The 20,145-nt window shown below is 39.2% G+C and overlaps 1 protein-coding gene across 5 annotated transcripts in view; it reads left to right on the plus strand.

Moving 5' to 3' along the window:
- The window catches only part of DNAH8 (dynein axonemal heavy chain 8), a 347,525-nt gene that overhangs the window by 221,622 nt on the left and 105,758 nt on the right, over window positions 1–20,145 (plus strand). For all 5 annotated transcript variants that reach the window (XM_086706753.1, XM_086706756.1, XM_086706755.1 and 2 more), the window contains 10 exons: window positions 859–1,085; window positions 3,150–3,268; window positions 5,076–5,179; window positions 6,982–7,158; window positions 9,125–9,292; window positions 9,812–10,027; window positions 13,955–14,092; window positions 15,556–15,683; window positions 16,485–16,656; window positions 18,617–18,772. In XM_086706753.1, the coding sequence (XP_086562879.1) occupies window positions 859–1,085; window positions 3,150–3,268; window positions 5,076–5,179; window positions 6,982–7,158; window positions 9,125–9,292; window positions 9,812–10,027; window positions 13,955–14,092; window positions 15,556–15,683; window positions 16,485–16,656; window positions 18,617–18,772 (1,605 nt within the window). The remainder of the gene's footprint in view (window positions 1–858; window positions 1,086–3,149; window positions 3,269–5,075; window positions 5,180–6,981; window positions 7,159–9,124; window positions 9,293–9,811; window positions 10,028–13,954; window positions 14,093–15,555; window positions 15,684–16,484; window positions 16,657–18,616; window positions 18,773–20,145) is intronic.

Below are 20,145 nucleotides of genomic sequence, written 5' to 3' on the forward strand. Positions count from 1 at the left end.
AGCTACATGTGGCATGTGGCCACCATACTGGAAAGCGCATACGTAGAACATCTCCAGAGTCACAGAAAGTCCTGTTGGTCAGCTCTGCTCTATGGGTCTCACTAACTCACAAGCCAACCTGCTTAATTTTAGATAGTCTAATTGCCAGAGAGGTCTTCTTTAGAATGAATTGGATTTTGTCTTTCTGTTTTTTCCCCTGTGATTCTGTTTCTGGCCTGTAAAATGAACCTCATCCCCTGCTTCAGCTCCTCAGATATTTAGAGAAAGTCTTTGCAGATTCGCTAAGTTGTTTCTTTTGTAGACCAAACACCTCCCACCCCTTCCACTATTCTCACTTGTCCTAGTGTCCAGGACTTTCACTGTCCTGGTCATCTCTCTCTGCAAGAGTTCCAGTTTGTCACTTTCCTCTTAAAGGTAGCTCTTAGGATCAAAACCAATAATGCAGATGTAGTCTTAGGACAGGGAAGAGTGTAGAAATATTACCTCCCTTCATCTGGACACTTAATTTATTAATGCAGCCCAAGATTTCAAAAAAAAATGTTTATTTTTGAGAGAGACAGAAAGAGAGTGTAAGTGAGGGAGAGGCAGGGAGAGAGGGAGACACAGAATCCAAGCAGGTTCCAGGCTCTGAGCTGTCAGCACAGAGCCTGATATGGGGCTTGAACCCACAAACTGTGAGATCATGACCTGAGCTGAAGTCGGATGCTTAACCGACTGAGCCACCAAGGCACCCTGCCCCTGCCCCCAGGATTTTTTTTTAAATATCACACTGTTGGCCCAGAATGCCTAAGTCTCTCTCTAGACAATTTATTATAATCCCTTTGTGTGTCTAATGCTTTCTGTCTTTGCTGTCAATAGGTTGGTGAGAAGTTCCGTGCCCGTTCTTTGAAATTTCCTGGCTTGATATCAGGTTGCACCATGGACTGGTTTAGTCGCTGGCCAAAGGAGGCTTTGATTGCTGTGGCCTCCTATTTCCTTTCAGGCTACGGTATTGTCTGCTCCAGTGACACTAAAAGACAAGTTGTAGAAACAATGGGCCTCTTCCATGACATGGTTTCCGAGAGCTGTGAAAGTTATTTCCAAAGGTGAGTGACTTTGCCTGAGCGTGTTAGCTGCAAAACCAGAGTTCACTCCAAAGAGAAATTCAGTGCAGCAGCCACTAAAAGGCTCTTTATATTGATTGAGTGCAGAGTCCCAGATGCAGTTAGATTTTGTTCTTGCTTTGATTTTCTAGTGATTATGCATTGAAATAATGATAAATAAATGAGACTTAAAAATTAACTAGTGTCCGTACTTAAGTATCACTTTCTCTCCAGGCCTCAAAGTAACAGATGCTTAATGAATCACTCTATTTCATTTGCTTAATTTTTTTTTTTGAAAACGATTTAACCGATTCATTATAAACTATTTAAAATTAGTTTATTATTTACATGCATTATTTATTCTGATTAAAGAAGTACACTGTTTTAAAGTTTCACTATTGCCTTATGTTAGGGGATATTTAGGTTTTGTGTTTGCATCTCTTAGCCTTTTTTCTTAAGTTTATTTATTTATTTTGAGAGCGAGAGAGCAAGAGTGAGAGCTGGGGAGGGGGGGAGGGGGAGGGGCAGAGAGAAAGGGAGAGAGAGAGAATCCCGAGCAGGCTCCATAGCCTGCAGAACCCAACACGGGGTTCGGTCCCACAAACCATGAGATCATGACCCGAGCCAAAGTCAAGAGTCAGAGGGTCAACCATCTGAGCCACCCAGGCACCCTTGCATCTCTTAATCTTATCAATGTGTTCACACCAAATAATTTTAATTGACTGCTAAAAATAGCAATGGTGTTCATATGTGAAAGCTGTCATCAACAGTTCAAAAATACAACTTTTTCACCCTCCCAAAGCATGATAGTCACTGTGTACATTTGACAGATGTGAGTAAAGGTGGGCCAACGTGATCTTCAGGCTTCTGGGGGTGCTAAACCTGCCAGAAGAATTTTCCTACATAGAGAGTCTAGCTAACAGTTTCATGGATTTTCCAGAGGGTCCCTATCTCACAAAAGTATGTTTATCTTGGACCCTTTTCTTTACTTAAAACTAGACCCAGGATCCCCACCCCCTTAACAAGTTCTATATAATCTCCCAGATCCTCTTGGTGAATCCATGGGTATTAATTCATACGGTTAGGAAGATTTTCCTTCCATTTAACTTGAACACTGCCGGTTACTGTCCTCTGTGGAGAAAAAGTTTACCTTTGTACAGCTCCAAAAAAAAAGACTGTGTCTTTATTTTTGCAAAATTTGGTGTATTGTCCAAAATTTTCATATCCTCACTGACTGTAGAAGTTTTTTCTGAATGTGATATTTATAAAATGCTTAAATGCTAGTCACTTATATGTCCAGTCCTTAAAATTTTTTTTAGTGTTAAAAATCTTTGGAACTCCAAAAATGAAAAAATTAATATAAAAGGTAAAATGATTTTATAGTATGTGAGGAGCTCTTCTTTGACTCAAGCTTCTCCTCTATAAAATTATTCCTTTTATTTACGTCTACTGTTAAATAGAATTACTATAGCAAAGCCATAGTGAGTTGAATATTTGAGTCAAGTGTGGCTGCCTTGATTTCAAGGATGATCTGGTCAATCTGGGGAGACACTGTTTTTCACATTTGTAGGCCCAGCCAGCTAGTTTTTAACAGTGAAGAAGTGTTTAGCAAATATCAGTTGAATGAAAACAGATCATAGCACAAATTCCTTTCAACCACTTACCCCTAATATTTGTATAGAATCTTAAAGTTTACAAGGTGTATTTACAGATGCCATATATATATATATATATATATATATATATATATATATATTATATATAAAATTCATAAAATGCTGGTAGGTGTGGGGCAGTGATTCTTTTCTCAGTTTTACAGATGAAGAAACAGAAGCCCAGAGTGGGATAAGGGTCAAGTCAAAGACCCCCTAAAGGGTCAAAACATCAGATATTTAGTGTCCTTTACACCTCACCTCTAGGGAAGCCATTCACAATTCCTCCCCTCCTACTAGTGAATCACCCTTCAAAATTACACTGATTCCACAGTGGGAAGCGCATCTGTAGGATGCTTTATAGGAATACATCAGAATGACAGAGACGAAGATCATTGTCATGTTCTACTTTCAGATACCGCCGAAGAGCTCACGTGACTCCCAAGTCTTATCTCTCCTTTATAAATGGTTATAAAACCATTTATGCTGAAAAGGTGAAATTTATCAATGAACAAGCTGAACGTATGAATATTGGTAAGCAGAATGGAATCTTTTAAGGACTTTTTCGTAGGAATCTATATATATAGATGCCTGTTAGGGTCATTTACCTTTAAGAAGCTCCAGGCAGAAGAAAATCCAAACAGACGGGGCCAATTTTTTCTCTCAAACCATTTTCTCCTGGCCCTTTCAACTGGATTCACGCTGTCGGGCTGGGCGTCCTCATAGTCACTGAGCCCCTGCCTGCAGGTAGAGAAACTACCAGTTCTTGGAAAGCCAGTTCTTGGAAACTGACCACAACTTCAGTTTTTGGTTTCGTTACACTTTGCCTTGACTTGCCTAAACTTTGCCATGTCAATGCTTCTCAGATTTCAAACAAAGGAAAAGGAAAAACAAATCAAAACAAAAAGAGAGAGTTTCCCTGAGCAATGGATGTCTGTGTCCAGGACATGTAATATAAGCGGGAAAATTATAAATTGGAGCAAGTTATATGTCCAGAAAACATTTGGTCCAAACAGGCCAAAAAGAAGTGGTTTTTTTTCCCCCGCTTCTCCTGCAAAAAATGTGGTGACCTAGCATAACTAAACTCCAAGGTCTATGCAGTTATAGTGATGGAAAGAAACACTGTGCAAGAAACTGTCCTCTGTTTTTCTCATGGTTCATCTTCTTGTGGCTCTCCATAGGATACTCTACAATCAGCGGTCAGCTGGAGCTACCTGGACTGGCTCTGGAGAGATAGTTAAATTCTTAGGAACTTTATGATCTAGTCATTAAACGCAGCCTTTATTCAAAACATGTAAACTCACAATTAAATAAGTTATATTTTAAGAAGGCAAGTGTGCTCAAAATTTATCACATCTTAATTATTTTCACTCTGTTTTACTGCTATTCATGTTCTTGAGGTTAATTATTTTTATTCTATCAGTACGGTAGACATAAAATGGAGTGCTACTGACAGTCTCTTGGTGGCTTAAAATCAGCCATGGTGGGGATATTTACACCATGGGAATTGGAAAACATGCAAATGAGTGTTCCCCCCTCTCCCCAAGAGACCCAGATACTAAACACTTACCAACACACCACCGTCTAGAACTCAGTTGCAATGTGAGAAATCCACTTAACCAGCTCTTTTGCTCTGTGGTACTGAGAGCCTTGGAGCCAACTGCACAAGGTTTAGCCGCTTGTTTCATTTTCATAGCAAAGAAAACCACAAAATGATGACTATATTAGCTGTCTCATTTGCCATTCCAGCTGCAATGTGCTTCAAAGGCAAAAAAAAAAAAAATGATATTTACATCATTAAAAATGATGTTTGCAAAGCCAAGGACAGCACTAAATTGTCAAATAAGTTAGTTACCTGACTAAAGTAATCTTAGTATGGCATTGTGACTTTCCCTTCAATTTAGCTGGGTGGTGTTCTTCACCCCCTGCTGAAACTCTCAGAGATTTGGTCAGTATTGTTGCTCCTAATATATGAATATTAAAAAAAATTTTTTTAATGTTTATTCATTTTTGAAAGACAGAGACAGAGCACAAGCAGGGGTGGGACGGAGAGAGAGGGGGACACAGAACCCGAAGTAGGCTCCAGGCTCTGAGCTGTCAGCACAGAGCCCGACGCGGGGCTTGAACTCACGAACTGTGAGATCATGACCTGAGCTGAAGTCAGATGCTTAACCAACTGAGCCACCAGGCACCCCTATATGAGTATTTTTTAAAGCATTTGTCCATAAATAATTATCTTGTGTTATAATCCTGGTACAGTGCCTTGTAAATAGTAAATATTGAACAAATATTTGGGATGTCCATATTCTAAGGAAAAGTGTATGTGTGTGTATTTGCAAAGGTCTTGATAAGCTTATGGAGGCAAGTGAATCTGTTGCTAAGCTCTCTCAGGATCTTGCGGTAAAGGAGAAGGAGCTGGCAGTGGCTTCCGTAAAAGCAGATGAAGTGAGTGGCATTTACTTTATAACTAGTGATGAAGAATATTATTCCATATTTTAAAAAGCATCATTTAAAAATGTTATTAAAAATGGTTAATATATAAACCCATAGACTATTTCTTTTCTTTAAAAAAATTTTTTAATGTTTATGTATTTTTGAGAGACAGCCCACAAGTAGGGGAGGGGCAGAGAGAGATGGAGACACAGAATCCGAAGCAGGCTCCAGGCTCCGAGTTGTCAGCCCAGAGCCTGATGCTGGGGCTTGAACCCATGAACCATGAGATCAAGGCCTGAGCCGAAGTTGGATGCTTAACCAACTGAGCCACCCAGGTGCCCCAACCTGTAGGCTATTTCTCGTGAGATAATGTTCACAAAGACCATTACATATTTTTGTTTAACTTCCACCAAGGCACATTACTATATCCTCCACCTGACTATTCTTTCTTCTCTGGCTCTGTCTCTCTTTATATAATTTTTATAAAAATTTTTATAAATTTTTTATAAATGCATAGAAATTTGTTTATATAATTTTTATATAAAATTTTTGCTTGACTATAACTTATACTTAAGTTTTCTCTTTAAGGTCCTCTCATGCTCTAAGTTTCTAGGATGGCCCAGGTCTCATCTAAAGTTTGTGTCAAGGAGGGAAAAGCTAATAGGAATTGTTGGTGGAGTTAAAAAAAAAAAAAGATACTCCTCTCAAGTTGATAGGGATATATGGTTGCTGCTCCTTCATCTGTGACCCTACCAGCCTGTGACTGCTTTCAGCTTCCACTCACTGAGTTGGTTAAGAGTGGATACTTAAATCTTTTTTTTTTTTTTCATTTTTTTTTTTTCAACGTTTATTTATTTTTGGGACAGAGAGAGACAGAGCATGAACGGGGGAGGGGCAGAGAGAGAGGGAGACACAGAATCGGAAACAGGCTCCAGGCTCTGAGCCATCAGCCCAGAGCCTGATGCGGGGCTCGAACTCACGGACCGCGAGATCGTGACCTGGCTGAAGTCGGACGCTTAACCGACTGCGCCAGCCAGGCGCCCCTGGATACTTAAATCTTAACCCTTAGCCAGTTACTGAAGTAAGAGAGATAGCATAGGACAGGGTTTTAGCATAGTCCTGTCATATTGTAGGTGCTCAACAAACAGGAGCTATTTTATGTTTTTTACGTGGGCATTAATATGGTTTCTGACCTTATTCCATTATCTATATTTGAATTGTGTTAATTTTCTAGAAATTACATACAGTGGAAATACCATTTTCCTGAAAGCTTAAAATGTTAGTCTATAGATATAAATATAGTCTATAGATATAAAATATCTTAAAAATATAGTCTATAGATATAAAAATATACATATATAAAAATATACATTGAGAGAGAGAGGGAGAGAGAGAGAGCGAGCAGGGGAGAGGGGCAGAGGGGGAGAGAGAATCTTAAGCAGACTCCATACCCAGTGCAGAGCTGACACAGGGTATGGACCTGTGTCCATAAAGTAACTGTGTGTCCCACGACCCTGAGATCATGACCTGAGCCAAAATCAAGAGCCACGTGCTCAACCAACTGAGCCACCCCAGCGCCCCTTATTTATATATTTGTAAGCCTTAGGAGAAGACTGCAAGGGACCATTTAAAGGAGTTACTGTAATATACCTTAAAGCATAAATTAAAGAATATATATAAAATATACATAGGGAATCAATTTGCTTTTATTTGTGTTTTATATTGTATCAAATAAATGTTCTTCCACTCCTCGAATCTGTAAATTTTGCTCAGGAGATACCTATTTGCCCTCATGTGTTCCCTCGATTTAACAGGTGTTAGCAGAAGTCACAGTAAGTGCTCAGGCTTCAGCCAAAGTCAAAAATGAAGTGCAGGAGGTGAAAGACAAAGCCCAAAAAATCGTGGATGAAATTGATAGTGAAAAAGTAAAAGCTGAGACCAAGCTGGAGGCAGCTAGACCGGCCCTGGAAGAAGCAGAGGCGGCCTTGAACGTGAGTGTGTGCTGTGACCTGCTCTCAGCACAAGTCCCAGCCAGAACCAGGTTTCATTCTGTGAAATTCACTGCAGGACTTCTAGAATCTGAAAACTGAATTGAATTCTAATGTGCTTTATAATCTCTGAGTCTGAAGACAAATGTTTCTGCTGGTTCAGTTTTCTAAGTTCTAATTTTTTTTAAGTCTTCAGCCCCTATAACTTACTATTTTCATTCCATAAATCAGCCTTCCATGAGATCTGAGAAATAATGGTGATTAACGGCCTAAGCAATAGCATAAGGGATTCAGATTATATAGAGAGCCTCCTCAGTTCCTCCAAAGCATCCCCTCCAGATTATATTACTTGCCCTTTAAAAATCTTCTTGTGGGGGCACCTGGGTGGCTCAGTCGGTTAAACATCTGACTTCAGCTAGGTCATGATCTCGCAGTTCATGAGTGCAAGCCCCATGTCAGGCTCTGTGCTGACAGCTTAGAGCCTGGAGCCTGCTTTGGATTCTGTGTCTCCCTCTCTGACCCCTGACCCCCACCCCCCCCCCCCCCCCCGCTCGTGCTCTCTCTCTTTCTCAAAAATAAATAAACATTAAAAAAATTAAAACAAAATCTTCTTGTGGGTTCCAGTGGCTGTTGGGATAAGGTCCCCAGCTAGCCATCCACATCTGTGAGGCAACATGCAGTTGTCTCTTGCGACCACCACTTCTTAAATACATGATCTGGCATAAATTTACTTTACTTTTTTGTGTCTCCATGGCCATTATAATTCCTCAGTGATCCTTGAAGGATCAATTTAAACATTAAAGGTAATGAATACAGTTTGCTGGGCACATAGAAAGTACTGAGTAAATATCAGTGCTGCTGTTGGTACTGATAATCTGGCTCCTGTCTACCCCTTGAACTCTTCTGTCATTCTTTCTCTATACACGGTATGGTCCAGCCATGCAGAAACATCCGTAGGCTTCTGGAAGAATTGTGGTCTGTTTAAATGTCTCTCTCTCTCTGCCAGAAATGCTTTTCCTAACTTACATTGCCTAATAAGAGTCATTCTCCAGGACGAGGCTCATCCCTTCTAGAAAGTGTCCGACTCTTCTGGCTCTCCTTTGTTTTTCCTGTCACCTCTCTGCTTCTATCACGATGATAATCCTAGTTTAGGGTGATTATACTTTCTTTCTTTTCCTCCAAAGATTATGAGGACAAGATTATTTTTCTTTCTTTCTTTTTAAATGGGAGAATGCCTGTATTTGTTGAATGAATAGATTTATGATAATCATTTAATAAAATTGTGGCAAAGATCAGGACACATTCTCGACCCCCCACTCCCTTTAAGAATCCTACAGTAACCTACAAGACAGAGAAATCACTGAACAAATGATTCTTAGGCGATTTTATTGGTCATGTTATGTTCCAATCCTTCTTGCCTTGAATATCAGGTAATATTTTAAATCCAGCTCACAGATAGAAACTTTGAAAAGTATTTTTATAAGCCATATGTTATAATAACTTCTCTTTTCTCCTTTGAATTTCTTCCCCTTGGATAGATAGGGCAGCCCTTAAAACAAAGACTGAAGGTTAGGTTTCTGATATTCAGAGCCTTCCTTCTCTTTTTTAATATCCACACATAGAGTATGTGCTTTGAAGATGCAAGTTATCTAAATGTTACCCATCAATGAGGCGTGTTGCTCACAGAGGTCTGGGGTGGTGGGTAATGAATGGTAGGGATATTCTACAGCAATTATTTGAGGGCAACAGGAGAAAAAAGAATAAAAACAAATGGAAATCCCAAGATAACAATGAAAGAGCCATTATGCAAAAATTTGGGGATATAAACCCTTAAAGGGATAAGGTCAGGGGATGGGGAGAACATACATTTTAAAGTTTTCTACTTTTGTTATTTAAAAGCATTAGATTCCTGTGTGATTATTAATACTGTTCAACAAGAAATACGTTGATTTCCTAATCCCAAATACAGACTATCAAACCAAATGATATTGCCACAGTCAGGAAACTTGCAAAGCCCCCGCATCTTATTATGAGAATCATGGACTGTGTTCTGCTACTATTTCAAAAGAAAATTGACCCTGTCACTATGGATCCAGAAAAACCTTGCTGCAAACCATCCTGGGGAGAGTCATTAAAAGTAAGTAAAAATCTTTGCAAGACCAATGAGATTCATCAGGTGTCCCCAGTCCAGGACATTCAATATAGACCAGACAAACTGGCAGGCAGTAATTGATAATTGTGTAATGAAGAGTTTATCTTAAACTGCACCCCCTAAAGTATAAGTGGGGAAAGATTTTAAAGCCAAATGCCTTCTTTTCGTAAAAAGTGTCCAGAACTCGAGGCTAGCACTGGCACGGTCTTGATGTCAACCCAAGTGAGTCTCTGAAAGGGAGCTTCCGTGGTTGGTGACATTCAGATGCACCCACTGGACGGGAAGCTCACATATCTTTTCTTCCTTACTCTTTTACCGTGGTAATGGGAAGACAATTTGCAGTTTACGGATTTAGGTCGACTGCTGTCAATCTTGATTTGTATGTTTAAGAGGGTGTCGGTTGTTACTTCTTTGGAAGAAACTTCAATTTTGAAATATATACTAACTCAGGAAGAAAGCATTGATTTTCTCCCAGAACATACAGGTTGTGCTACTATTTTTCAGTTAATGAGTGCAACAGGGTTCCTGTGGAGCCTTCAGCAGTTTCCCAAGGATACTATAAATGAAGAGACTGTTGAGTTGCTGCAGCCATATTTTAACATGGATGATTATTCTTTGGAAAATGCCAAAAAAGTCTGTGGGAATGTGGCTGGCCTGCTGTCCTGGACCCTTGCTATGGCCACATTTTATGGTGTCAACAGAGAGGTGTTGCCTCTGAAGGTAAGAGTTTCCCTCTGTCTCCTAGAAAATCAGTGTTCAGTAAAAATCAGTCATCAGTATTACTGCTATGAGAAGACAAAGCAAAGCAGCATTTTGACTAATAAAGATCTATGTCGCCATTTTGCTAAATGTTTCCTCTTTTCTTCATGTCTTCTTGTGGTTTCTCAATTTCTTTACATCTGTTACGTGTTTCTGGGCATCACAGACAAGAAATCAAAGCCAGCTTGTTAACTTAAAGCAGGAAATGAATTCAGCGCAAGTAATAATTAAGCTGTCATAAAAGAAAACTTGCCATTTCTTTAAAGTTTAAAGAGATTAGTTTGGAGATAGAATTTGATTACTAGTTTCCAAACAAAGTTTATAGAAATTAAGGTCAACACCCAAAAATATTTGAAATTTAAAAAGAGGGGGAGGGTGGGGGGAACCCTTGTTTCTAAGAAACAAACGAACAAACAAAATTTTGAAAGATCGCTCACAAAAGAAGAGAAATCAGGATGTTGCAGACTTCCCACAACCCTAAATATTAGAATGTAATGGGGAGATATATGCAGAGTATTGAGGAAATTGCTGTGGTCTAAGAATTCAATAACTGGTCAAGCTGCCCTTCATGTATAAGGGAACAAAAAGACATTCTTAAGGATGCAGTTTAAGTACTGAGTGGTAAATACACACACACACACACACACGCACTCCATGTATACAAGGGCAACCTGTTCTTCAGGTCAGAGGGAACAGAATGACATTCTCAAGAGTGCGAAGGATTCATAAAATACACCACCCAGATACCTAGTAACCTCCTGCCCCACCCCCACCATAAAGCTAAAAGAGGGGAAAGTGGTTGCTCTGTGGAATGGAAAATGATGAGCAGGTGGGCAGGGTGTTGTGGGTTTTCATAGTAAGCCTTATAAAAATGGCTGCTTTTTTTTTTTTTTTTAGTTTATTTATTTTGAGAGAGATGGAGACAGCGAGATCAGGGGAGGGGCAGATAGAGAAGGAGAAAGAGAGAGAGAGAGAGAGAGAGAATCCCAAGCAGGCTCTGCACTGCCAGCTCAGAGCCACATGCAGGGCTCGAACTCATGAAACTGTGAGATCATGACCTGAGCTGAAATCAAGAGTTGGATGCTTAACTGACTGAGCCACCCAGGTGGCCCTGAAGATGGCTGTCTTTTAAAACTGTGCGCATAGGTAACTTTGAGAAAAATAGAAAAGAAGTTGAAAATAACTAGGTGGCTCAGGTCATGATCTCATGGTTTGTGAGTTCAATCCCTGCATCGGGCTCACTGATGTCAGCTCGGAGCCGACTTTGGATCCTCTAACCCCTTCTCTCTCTGCTCCTCCCCTGCTTGCACTTTCTCTTCCTCAAAAATAAACAAACATTTTTTTTTAAATAAAGTTTTAATAAAGGGAAATGATGAGAAAATGTAACAATCTACTCCAACAAAAAGATACCAAGGGATGTAGAATTTAAGAAAAAATGCACTTATAAGAACAAAGTTAATTTTTACTAAAAATTGTGATCTACAGTGAGACTTAATTATAATTACGCTTTTTGTAATCAATAAGATGTTATCAAATTACAAAAAGCAAAATGCATTCATATTTTAAGTGGATATTAACACAGGTAGTATTGCAATTTGAGATTGTGCAGAAGGCTGGTTTTATGAGTGTGTGATTTGTGCACACCGGACTCTGTGTTTAGAAGGGTCCGTGCTTGGCTTAATGGCTACTGTCACCCTCTTGAAGTTCTTAATAATTATTTAACAAGAGGCCCCACATTTTAATTTTGTACTGGGCCCTGCAAATTACGTAGCCAGTCTTTTGCAGCCATAAACTAGTAATTATATAGAGATTTTACACTTTATCATTTTTAAGGTTGAATAGCTACATTGAACTTTCTTGAATATGAACAAAGAATATGAAGTTATTTCTAGTGACCAAGAAACATTTACAAAAGTTGATCATACTCAATGCTAAAAGAAGACCTTGATTCAGTTCCCAAAAGCAGAAATTGTCAAGGCCTCATTCTCTGATTATAAACAATAAGATTACACAGTTTTCATTAAAAAAAAAAAAAAAATCCAGCCACTTCTTTTTAGAAAATGATGACAAAAAGCTAGTTACCAAAGTTTTTGTTATGTGGCCCAATGGCACTTTCTTAGCTCCTAAATTAATTAAAGAAACTAAACACTCCAGAACATACTTGCTTATAAATATACATACACACAAAACTTAAGGAAAGTGGAATAGAACCAAAAAACAAAAAACAAAAAACATTAAAAGTTAGAGAAAAGTAGGGGCGCCTGGGTGGCTCAGTTGGTTAAGCGTCCGACTTCAGCTCAGGTCATGATCTCATGGCTCATGAGTTTGAGCCCCGTGTTGGGATCTGTGCTGACAGCTCAGAGCCTGGAGCCTGCTTTGGATTCTGTGTCTCCCTCTCTCTTTGCCCCTCCCCAGCTCACACTCTGTCTCTCTCTCTCCTTCAAAAATAAATAAACATTAAAAAATAGAGAACAGTAGCAGAATTAAATAATTGGTGCTTTGCAGAAACAAAATATAAGATACATGTTGTTGGAAAATATAATCCAGAAGAAAATACATATACTCACAGATGCATAGATTTAAATAATTTTAAACAGTTATATGTAAATACATGAGAAACTTTCAATTTAATAATATTAATAGTAATTAAATTAATATTTCCTGTGAAAAAGGGCTAACCTTAGATAAATTAAACGTTGGGAAAGAAAATGAGAATGTTATCAAAAAGCTTCTACCTCAGAAGGCTTTAGGGCTATATTATTTTATTGATTCTTTTAAAGTTCTAAGAAACATATAATTCTCACTCGGTGCTGTAGGATGTAGAAAAAGATGAAACTCTACCATTACAGTAATTTCATTTCAAAATGTCTTTACGAAAAGAACAACCCAAAATGCTCACATGCCCAATAACATTATTTATAATAATTTAAAATGGTGGGAGGGGATGTCAAAAATAGGGCAAAGGTTAAATAAATTATGATACATCAAAATAGTGTGATTTTATGCAGCCATATTGCTAATGTCTATGAAAAAGTGTTTAAGGACATGTTTAAGGAGAAATGATTACACCATATTGAGTGACAAAGAAAAAAACTAGAAAATGCCAGTTATCACCTTTTTAACACAATACTCACAGACTATCTCTGGGTAAAATCATGGGTAATTTCTATTCTCCTTTTTTTTTTTTTTTTTTCCAACGTTTATTTATTTTTGGGACAGAGAGAGACAGAGCATGAATGGGGGAGGGGCAGAGAGAGAGGGAGACACAGAATCGGAAACAGGCTCCAGGCTCTGAGCCATCAGCCCAGAGCCCGACGCAGGGCTCGAACCCACGGACCGCGAGATCGTGACCTGGCTGAAGTCGGACGCTCAACCAACTGCGCCACCCAGGCGCCCCTCTATTCTCCTTTCTATACATTGCTGCATTTTTCATGTTTTCTGTATCAAACATGAATAATTAAAAGAAAAAAATAGAACTTTAGTGAAATATCTCCAACACTCCAGCTGAACACACAGAAACAGATGACTTCAACATACCATCTTGGGCAAAAATTGTGTAATTCATGTTATTATTTACCAATTAAAACCATAAACAGAGGCGCCTGGGTGGCTCAGTTGGTTAGGCGTCGACTTTGGCTCAGGTCATGATCTCGGATCATGAGTTCGAGGCCCGCATCAGGCTCTCTGCTGTCAGCACAGAGCCTGCTTTCAGTTCCTGTGTTCCTCTCTGTCTGTCCCTCCCCCGCTCATGTGCACTTTCTTTCTCTCTCAAAAATAAATTAAATTAAAAAAATCGTAAAGAAACAAACAAACAAAAAAAAAAAAAAAAACACAAATATTGGGCAGACCTAATACAAGTCCATACAATTACCTCTTCTTCCTTGTAAGGCTAACCTGGCCAAGCAGGAGGGCCGCCTAGCAGTCGCCAATGCTGAGCTGGGGAAGGCACAGGAACTGCTGGATGAGAAACAAGCCGAGCTGGATAAAGTACAAGCAAAATTTGATGCAGCGATGAATGAGAAAATGGTGAGATTAAGTATACAAAATTATGGAAACAAAGTATCAAAATTTTACACAAGTATGTGTTGTATTTGTAAATGAGGCACATGTTTATGACCAAAAAAAAAAAAGTATTTACCTGACTGCCCTTCACTGGCTATGGCTACCTGTTTTCGATTTTTGACACTTTAAAGTTTTTTGTGTGTTTTTAATCATCATTTTCGGTAAGAGTAAGCTGCGATGTCATACCCTAAGGGGACTGATTTGGAGGTTAGAAAATTGGGTTTGAGATTCGGTGCAGAAACTTATTCACTATGCAGCTGGAGGCAACTGATGGAGCTTTATCTGTCAGATGGGGACCCTAACATGACCTCATGGGACAGGGGCCCCAGGAAAAAGAAAGCCCTGATCTGCACTGTTTTCTGATTTTCTGTGGCATAGATACTCCCACCACTGCCAGTTTTAAGCTATTGATGCGCTGACAGTGAACACATGTTTGGAAACAGGTGCACAGCAGCGCACTCTCATATACTGTACTGTTACATGTTTAGCACTGTTACATACTGAGCCCTACTACATACCACCATGCAGGTGCAGTGCTGACTTGACCTGAAGCACATAGATAAGGCAAAAATGTAGCAAATAATAAGGAGGTGATGGGTTTTTATTACTTGTTACCTTTGCTTTTAATATAGCTTAATTGTAAGCTTATATATATTTTTTCTTTTTTAAAATTTAATTTCAAGTTGGTTAACATACAGTGTGGTTTTGGTTTCAGTAGAACCCAGTGATTCATCTGTTACATATGACACCCAGTGCTCATCCCAACGAGTGCCTTCCTTAATGTGCATCAACCATTTAACCCATTCCCCCCCCCACCTCCCCTCCAGCAACCCTCAGTTTTGTTCTCTGTATTTAAGAGTCTTTTTCGGTTTGTCTCTCTCTATTTTTATCTTATTTTTTCCTTCCCTTCCCCTATGTTCATCTGTTTCTCAAATGCCACATATAAATGAAATCATACGATGTGTTCAACACCATCCAAGTTTTCTGGAAATGTCATAATTGGCTCTTCTGAGTTGATAAAAGCTGGCCGCGGCACATCAGTGTTGTGTAGAGTTTTTCTGAGGAAAAGTAAAAACACTTTGTAAACTTCCAAGAACTCAGAATTATCAAATCCAAGACTTAAAATGGTGTATTGTATTGATCTGATTGTGTTTTGAAATCACTGAATAGAAATACTGTATTAATTTATGTGATTCGGAGTCTCTCTTACAAAATCGCTTTCCTTGAAATTTCGCAAGATAAAATAACTATATGATGAAGTAATTACCAGAATTTAACATGTAAAGCTTCACTCACATTGCTTTTTCAGATTATATTTATTTTGCAAATTAGGAAATTCCCTCATATGTGTTTATGTGTGAATACAGTGAATGTTTGATTAAGCACTTAAGGAAGTTCTTTGAGACACTCTCCCTTTATGAATCCAGGATTTGCTAAATGATGCAGATATGTGCCGGAAAAAGATGCAGGCAGCTTCCACTCTCATCGATGGGCTGAGTGGAGAAAAGGTCCGATGGACCCAGCAAAGCAAAGAGTTCAAAGCCCAGATTAACAGGTATAAACTTTGGCCTTTGCTATAATTGCTTTCCTTCTTAATCATTACTCCAAACACCACCTCTTTGTGACATTAGAGAAAATAAAATATATCTCCCCAGTGAAATGCTTCACTCCCTCATCTCCCTACCAACCATTTCTGAATCTCACAGCTTAAGTCACGCACTCTCAGTAAAACAAAGAGGGATGAAACGTTTGTGAAACACGTTTAGTCTCAATTTTGGTTCAGCAGTGTGGGGTTTTAGTACAAGAGTTCTTCTGATACTGTTTGGCTTTTCCAGAACCATCTACATATGTTGTCCAGTTCTATACTCTTAATCTCAGTGATTTTGAACATGTGGATCAGTGGTTTGCTCTAAATACAAGGCAGACTTGTGCTCGTGTCTGCTGGTGTCCTCAGAAAGGTGGAAGAGAGGGGAATGAGAGAGGAGTAGAGAATGGCAAGAAGTGGGAGGAACAGAGGGGGAACAGGACAGGGAGAAGAAAATAATTTTATTAAGACTGAATCTGAACAGGACCAAGGCATGGGAAAAGGATGCTTTTTTTCCCTCGGCATCAGGGCTCTGGACCTGCAGGCTTCAAGGAAGCAGTTTCTCTCTTGTTCCTTGGTCTACACCAAATGTGGCCCCTCCTACCCGCATTTGGGTTTGGGGGCTCCCTCTTGCATGGTCTCTCCATGTCTGGTTTCGAAGTGTTAAGCAGGAAGCCGAGAAGGATTTTGTCTAGTAACATGGACTAGTACATGACCTTAATGGGAGAGCTCACATGTGTCAGGTACTCACTTTGTCTCGTTTCCTAACAGACTTGTAGGTGACATTCTTCTGTGCACTGGATTCCTTTCCTACCTTGGTCCTTTCAATCAGATATTTAGGAACTATTTGCTTAAAGATCAGTGGGAGATAGAACTGAGAGCTCGGAAGATTCCTTTCACCGAAAACCTGAATCTTATTTCAATGTTGGTGGACCCGCCAACCGTAAGTGTCACTTTCCTTGTAATACTATTTGAATTTCAGTCTTATTTAGTAAGAAACCAAGGTACACCTAAGTTTTTCCCTTTTTTTTTTTCATTTCATTGAAAAGATTGTTTTGAAAATGCTTAAGAGTTACTGAAAAAAAACAACCACCTTTTTTTTGGTATAAAAGTTCCTTTCTGTTTAAGAAATCTTGCTTTTAAAATATTTTCAATTGCACTCCTGTGAACTAAAAGATCATTCGTGGGGGCGCCTGGCTGTCTCAGTCAGTGGAACGTGCACCTCTTGAGCTCCGGGTCTTGAGTTCGAACCCCACATTGGGGGTAGATTGCATAAAAAAATAAAATCTTCCAAAAAAAAAAAAAAAAAGATCCTTCATGAATTATAGGCTTGGTAATATTGAGTTCTTCTTATAACTTTCCATTATTTACACCACTCCTCTTAAGTCACACTCTCAAACATTTTAGGTGATTATAGGCATTAGCTAGGCCGTAAGTACTGGTATTAACCTTCTTTCGATGATTAACCATCTTTTCGTAGTGTCCAACAGCATAGCACAACAGCCCTTTGTGGTATCGCTGAGTGATGGCACGTCCCGCTGTACTAGCCTTCCTTGCTGGGAATTCGATGCCACTGTCAATTTTAAGTCTATCTTGCAGAGCTCCTATGGCATTAAGTGCTTTCCAGCCAATTTGTATTCATGAGCTGCTTTCTGATCTGTAAATATGTTCCCCAGTGGCTGTTTCCTGAGGGAAGTCATGCTATTAGTTTCATGTTATCTGCATTTAAAAGTTAAAAAAATTAATCTTTTCCAATTCAAACAATGTTCAACTGGTTGTTACAGGGACTAGATAATGTACTAAAGGTGCAACGGACACTGATGAGGCAAAGCAGGCCAGGATATTAATTATGACCTTTGGGGGCTGTTAGGATAATTTAATGAAGGTGGAAGCTGGTTGCTTCTTTGGATCCCAGGTGATCTTACTGACGGCATGGAGGCAGGCTGGCAATTCCCTTGTAATTCGGAAAGGAAATATATTTTTTTTAAGTTTGTTTGTTAATTAATTAACTAATTAATTTAAAAGTAATCTCTGCCCCCAACGTGGGGCTCAAACTCATGACCCCGAGATCAAGAGTCACACACTCTTCTGACTGAGCCAGCCAAGCACCCCAGGAAATATATATATACATGTATATATATTTTTTAAATGTTTATGCATTTATTTATTTGAGAGAGAGCAAGTGGGGAAGGGCAGAGAAGGAGAGAGAATCCCAAGCAGGCTCCGCACTGTCAGCTCAGAGCCTGACACAGGGCTCAATCTCATGAATGGCGAGATCATGACCTGAGCTGAAATCAAGAGTCCCATGCTTAATCAAATGAGCCACCCAAGTGCCCCGGAAATATATATATTTAAATCATTGATGAGCACCTGCGAATATAATACCTTATCTGTCATAAATTCTCTGCCTCCAGCTATACAAATCCTGCCCCCCATGTAAACAAAGCCAAAGGGCAGGAAGGGGAGTTTTCTGAGGTTTAACCCCTGGTGCTTATCTTTCCTGACAGGTCAATATTTCATCATCTCCACCAACTCCACCATCCACCTAGTCTTACTGTATTTTGAGCCCCTATGTTCTCTGCATGTTGAACAGCAATGCTTCAAAAATTCATAGATTTTGTAATATTTCCTCATAAGTTTGAAGATATATAACATAAAGGACTAAACCCTGGTCTTGGGTTATTAGAGAAGGATTTGTTAGGTTGTAAATTTATTTTTTTAGGTGAATGTTATTTGGTTCATATTTACAAGTTTGAGTTTTTTTCTAGGTACCCATTGCATAGTCTCAATGGAAAAAAAATATATTCTAATATTAAATTATTTTAATATTGTGGCACTCTTAATTAATAATGAAAGCATTCTTGTTCTCCTCTGACTGGCCATATCCATTTCTTGTTATTTAGATTGGGGAGTGGGGGCTGCAGGGATTACCAGGAGATGACCTCTCCATTCAGAATGGCATCATTGTGACAAAGGCCACCAGATACCCACTCCTCATTGACCCACAAACTCAAGGCAAAACTTGGATTAAATCAAAGGAAAGAGAAAATGACTTGCAGGTATGTGCTGCTTGGTATATGGGAAAGCAATCTTAAAATCATGAAATTTCCCCTGAAATTTCAGCTGAATCTGCCAGTCATAAAGTTGTCATCTCTGTGACAATTGCTTGTTAATTTACACCCTTGAGTTTTATAACAGTGGTTTAGGGCAAGAGCTTGGATTATTTTTCCTTTTGGTTTCTCTCATGATGTTCTCTTCTCTCTGTCCCTTTCCTGGTTCTGTTGCCTTCGTCTGTGTTGGATATAGCTTTTATTCGGGGCTTTGGGCTTGGGCTTACAGGGAAGCAGTAAAAATAGAACTCCTGGCTCCTCAGTGTAAGGCTATTTGCACCAACCTACCTCAGGCACTTGGTTCTCCACACCATCCTAGAGTCCAGTTTTGGACTTGGGGTCTAATAAGGTGTTAATTATAAGGTAGAGGTAAACAAGGGCAGGATTCCAGCATCTCAGGTTTACTGTCAATATTTTGATTTAACTACCAATGTAGACTATTCACTGTTTCCCAGACAGTGTTCCCAGGGTTCTGAGTCTCCTGGCTCCATATTTTTGCTTAAACTATTCTACTGACCAGGGTGTCTTTCTTCACCCTGTTTCCCACTTCACTTATATCCCAGATAAATATCTTGAATGTTCTTCAAAGCCCACACCTCCAACACGGCCTTCATCAAGACTTCCCTGTGTCCCCAGTTTAATATAGCCTGTCCTAAATGCTCACAATGTCTTGTTTGGATTTCCAACATGAACTTAGAGTCTGTCTTCAATTCCTGTTCGTTGCCCATTTGTCTTTTATCTTTACTGTATCCTAAACTTCTTGCCGACAAGGTTTATGGTTTTATGCCATCTTTATATTTTCTGTACTGTTCTTTCAATAGGGTGGGGATTCTGGTATTTATTGAACTTAAGTGGATTAATCAAAGTATAACGTCATTACAAGGAAAAAAAAACACAGAAAAATCATGTGATCATCTTGATAAATGCAGAAAAAGCACATGGTAAAATTCAACACCCATTTGTGATAAAACTTCCAAGAAACTAAGAATAAGAGGAATCTTCCCTTAATCACATAAAGAGCATCTACCAAAAGCCTACAACAAACATCATTTAATGGTAAAATATTGAAAGATTTCCTTCTGAGATGAGGGCTTCATTGACACCTGGGTGCTGCCTGATGCTCAGGAACACCTCTAAGATACTCCCATCTTACAGATACTCCAGAACACAATGCATCAGTCTGTTTACTTACAAACCCCAGAGAAATCCCAGACAGGGTCAGAGAGTATAAACGGAAGAGGAGTGTTAAGGGAAATGAAGCCAGTGGGAATGTAGCTTCAGAGGAGCTGTCTTCACAGAAGGAATGCATGGGTGGAGTAAAC

The sequence above is a fragment of the Puma concolor genome, chromosome B2, assembly GCF_028749965.1.
Source record: "Puma concolor isolate L17-30 chromosome B2, mPumCon1.1.hap2, whole genome shotgun sequence".
Taxonomy (NCBI): Eukaryota; Metazoa; Chordata; class Mammalia; order Carnivora; family Felidae; genus Puma; species Puma concolor.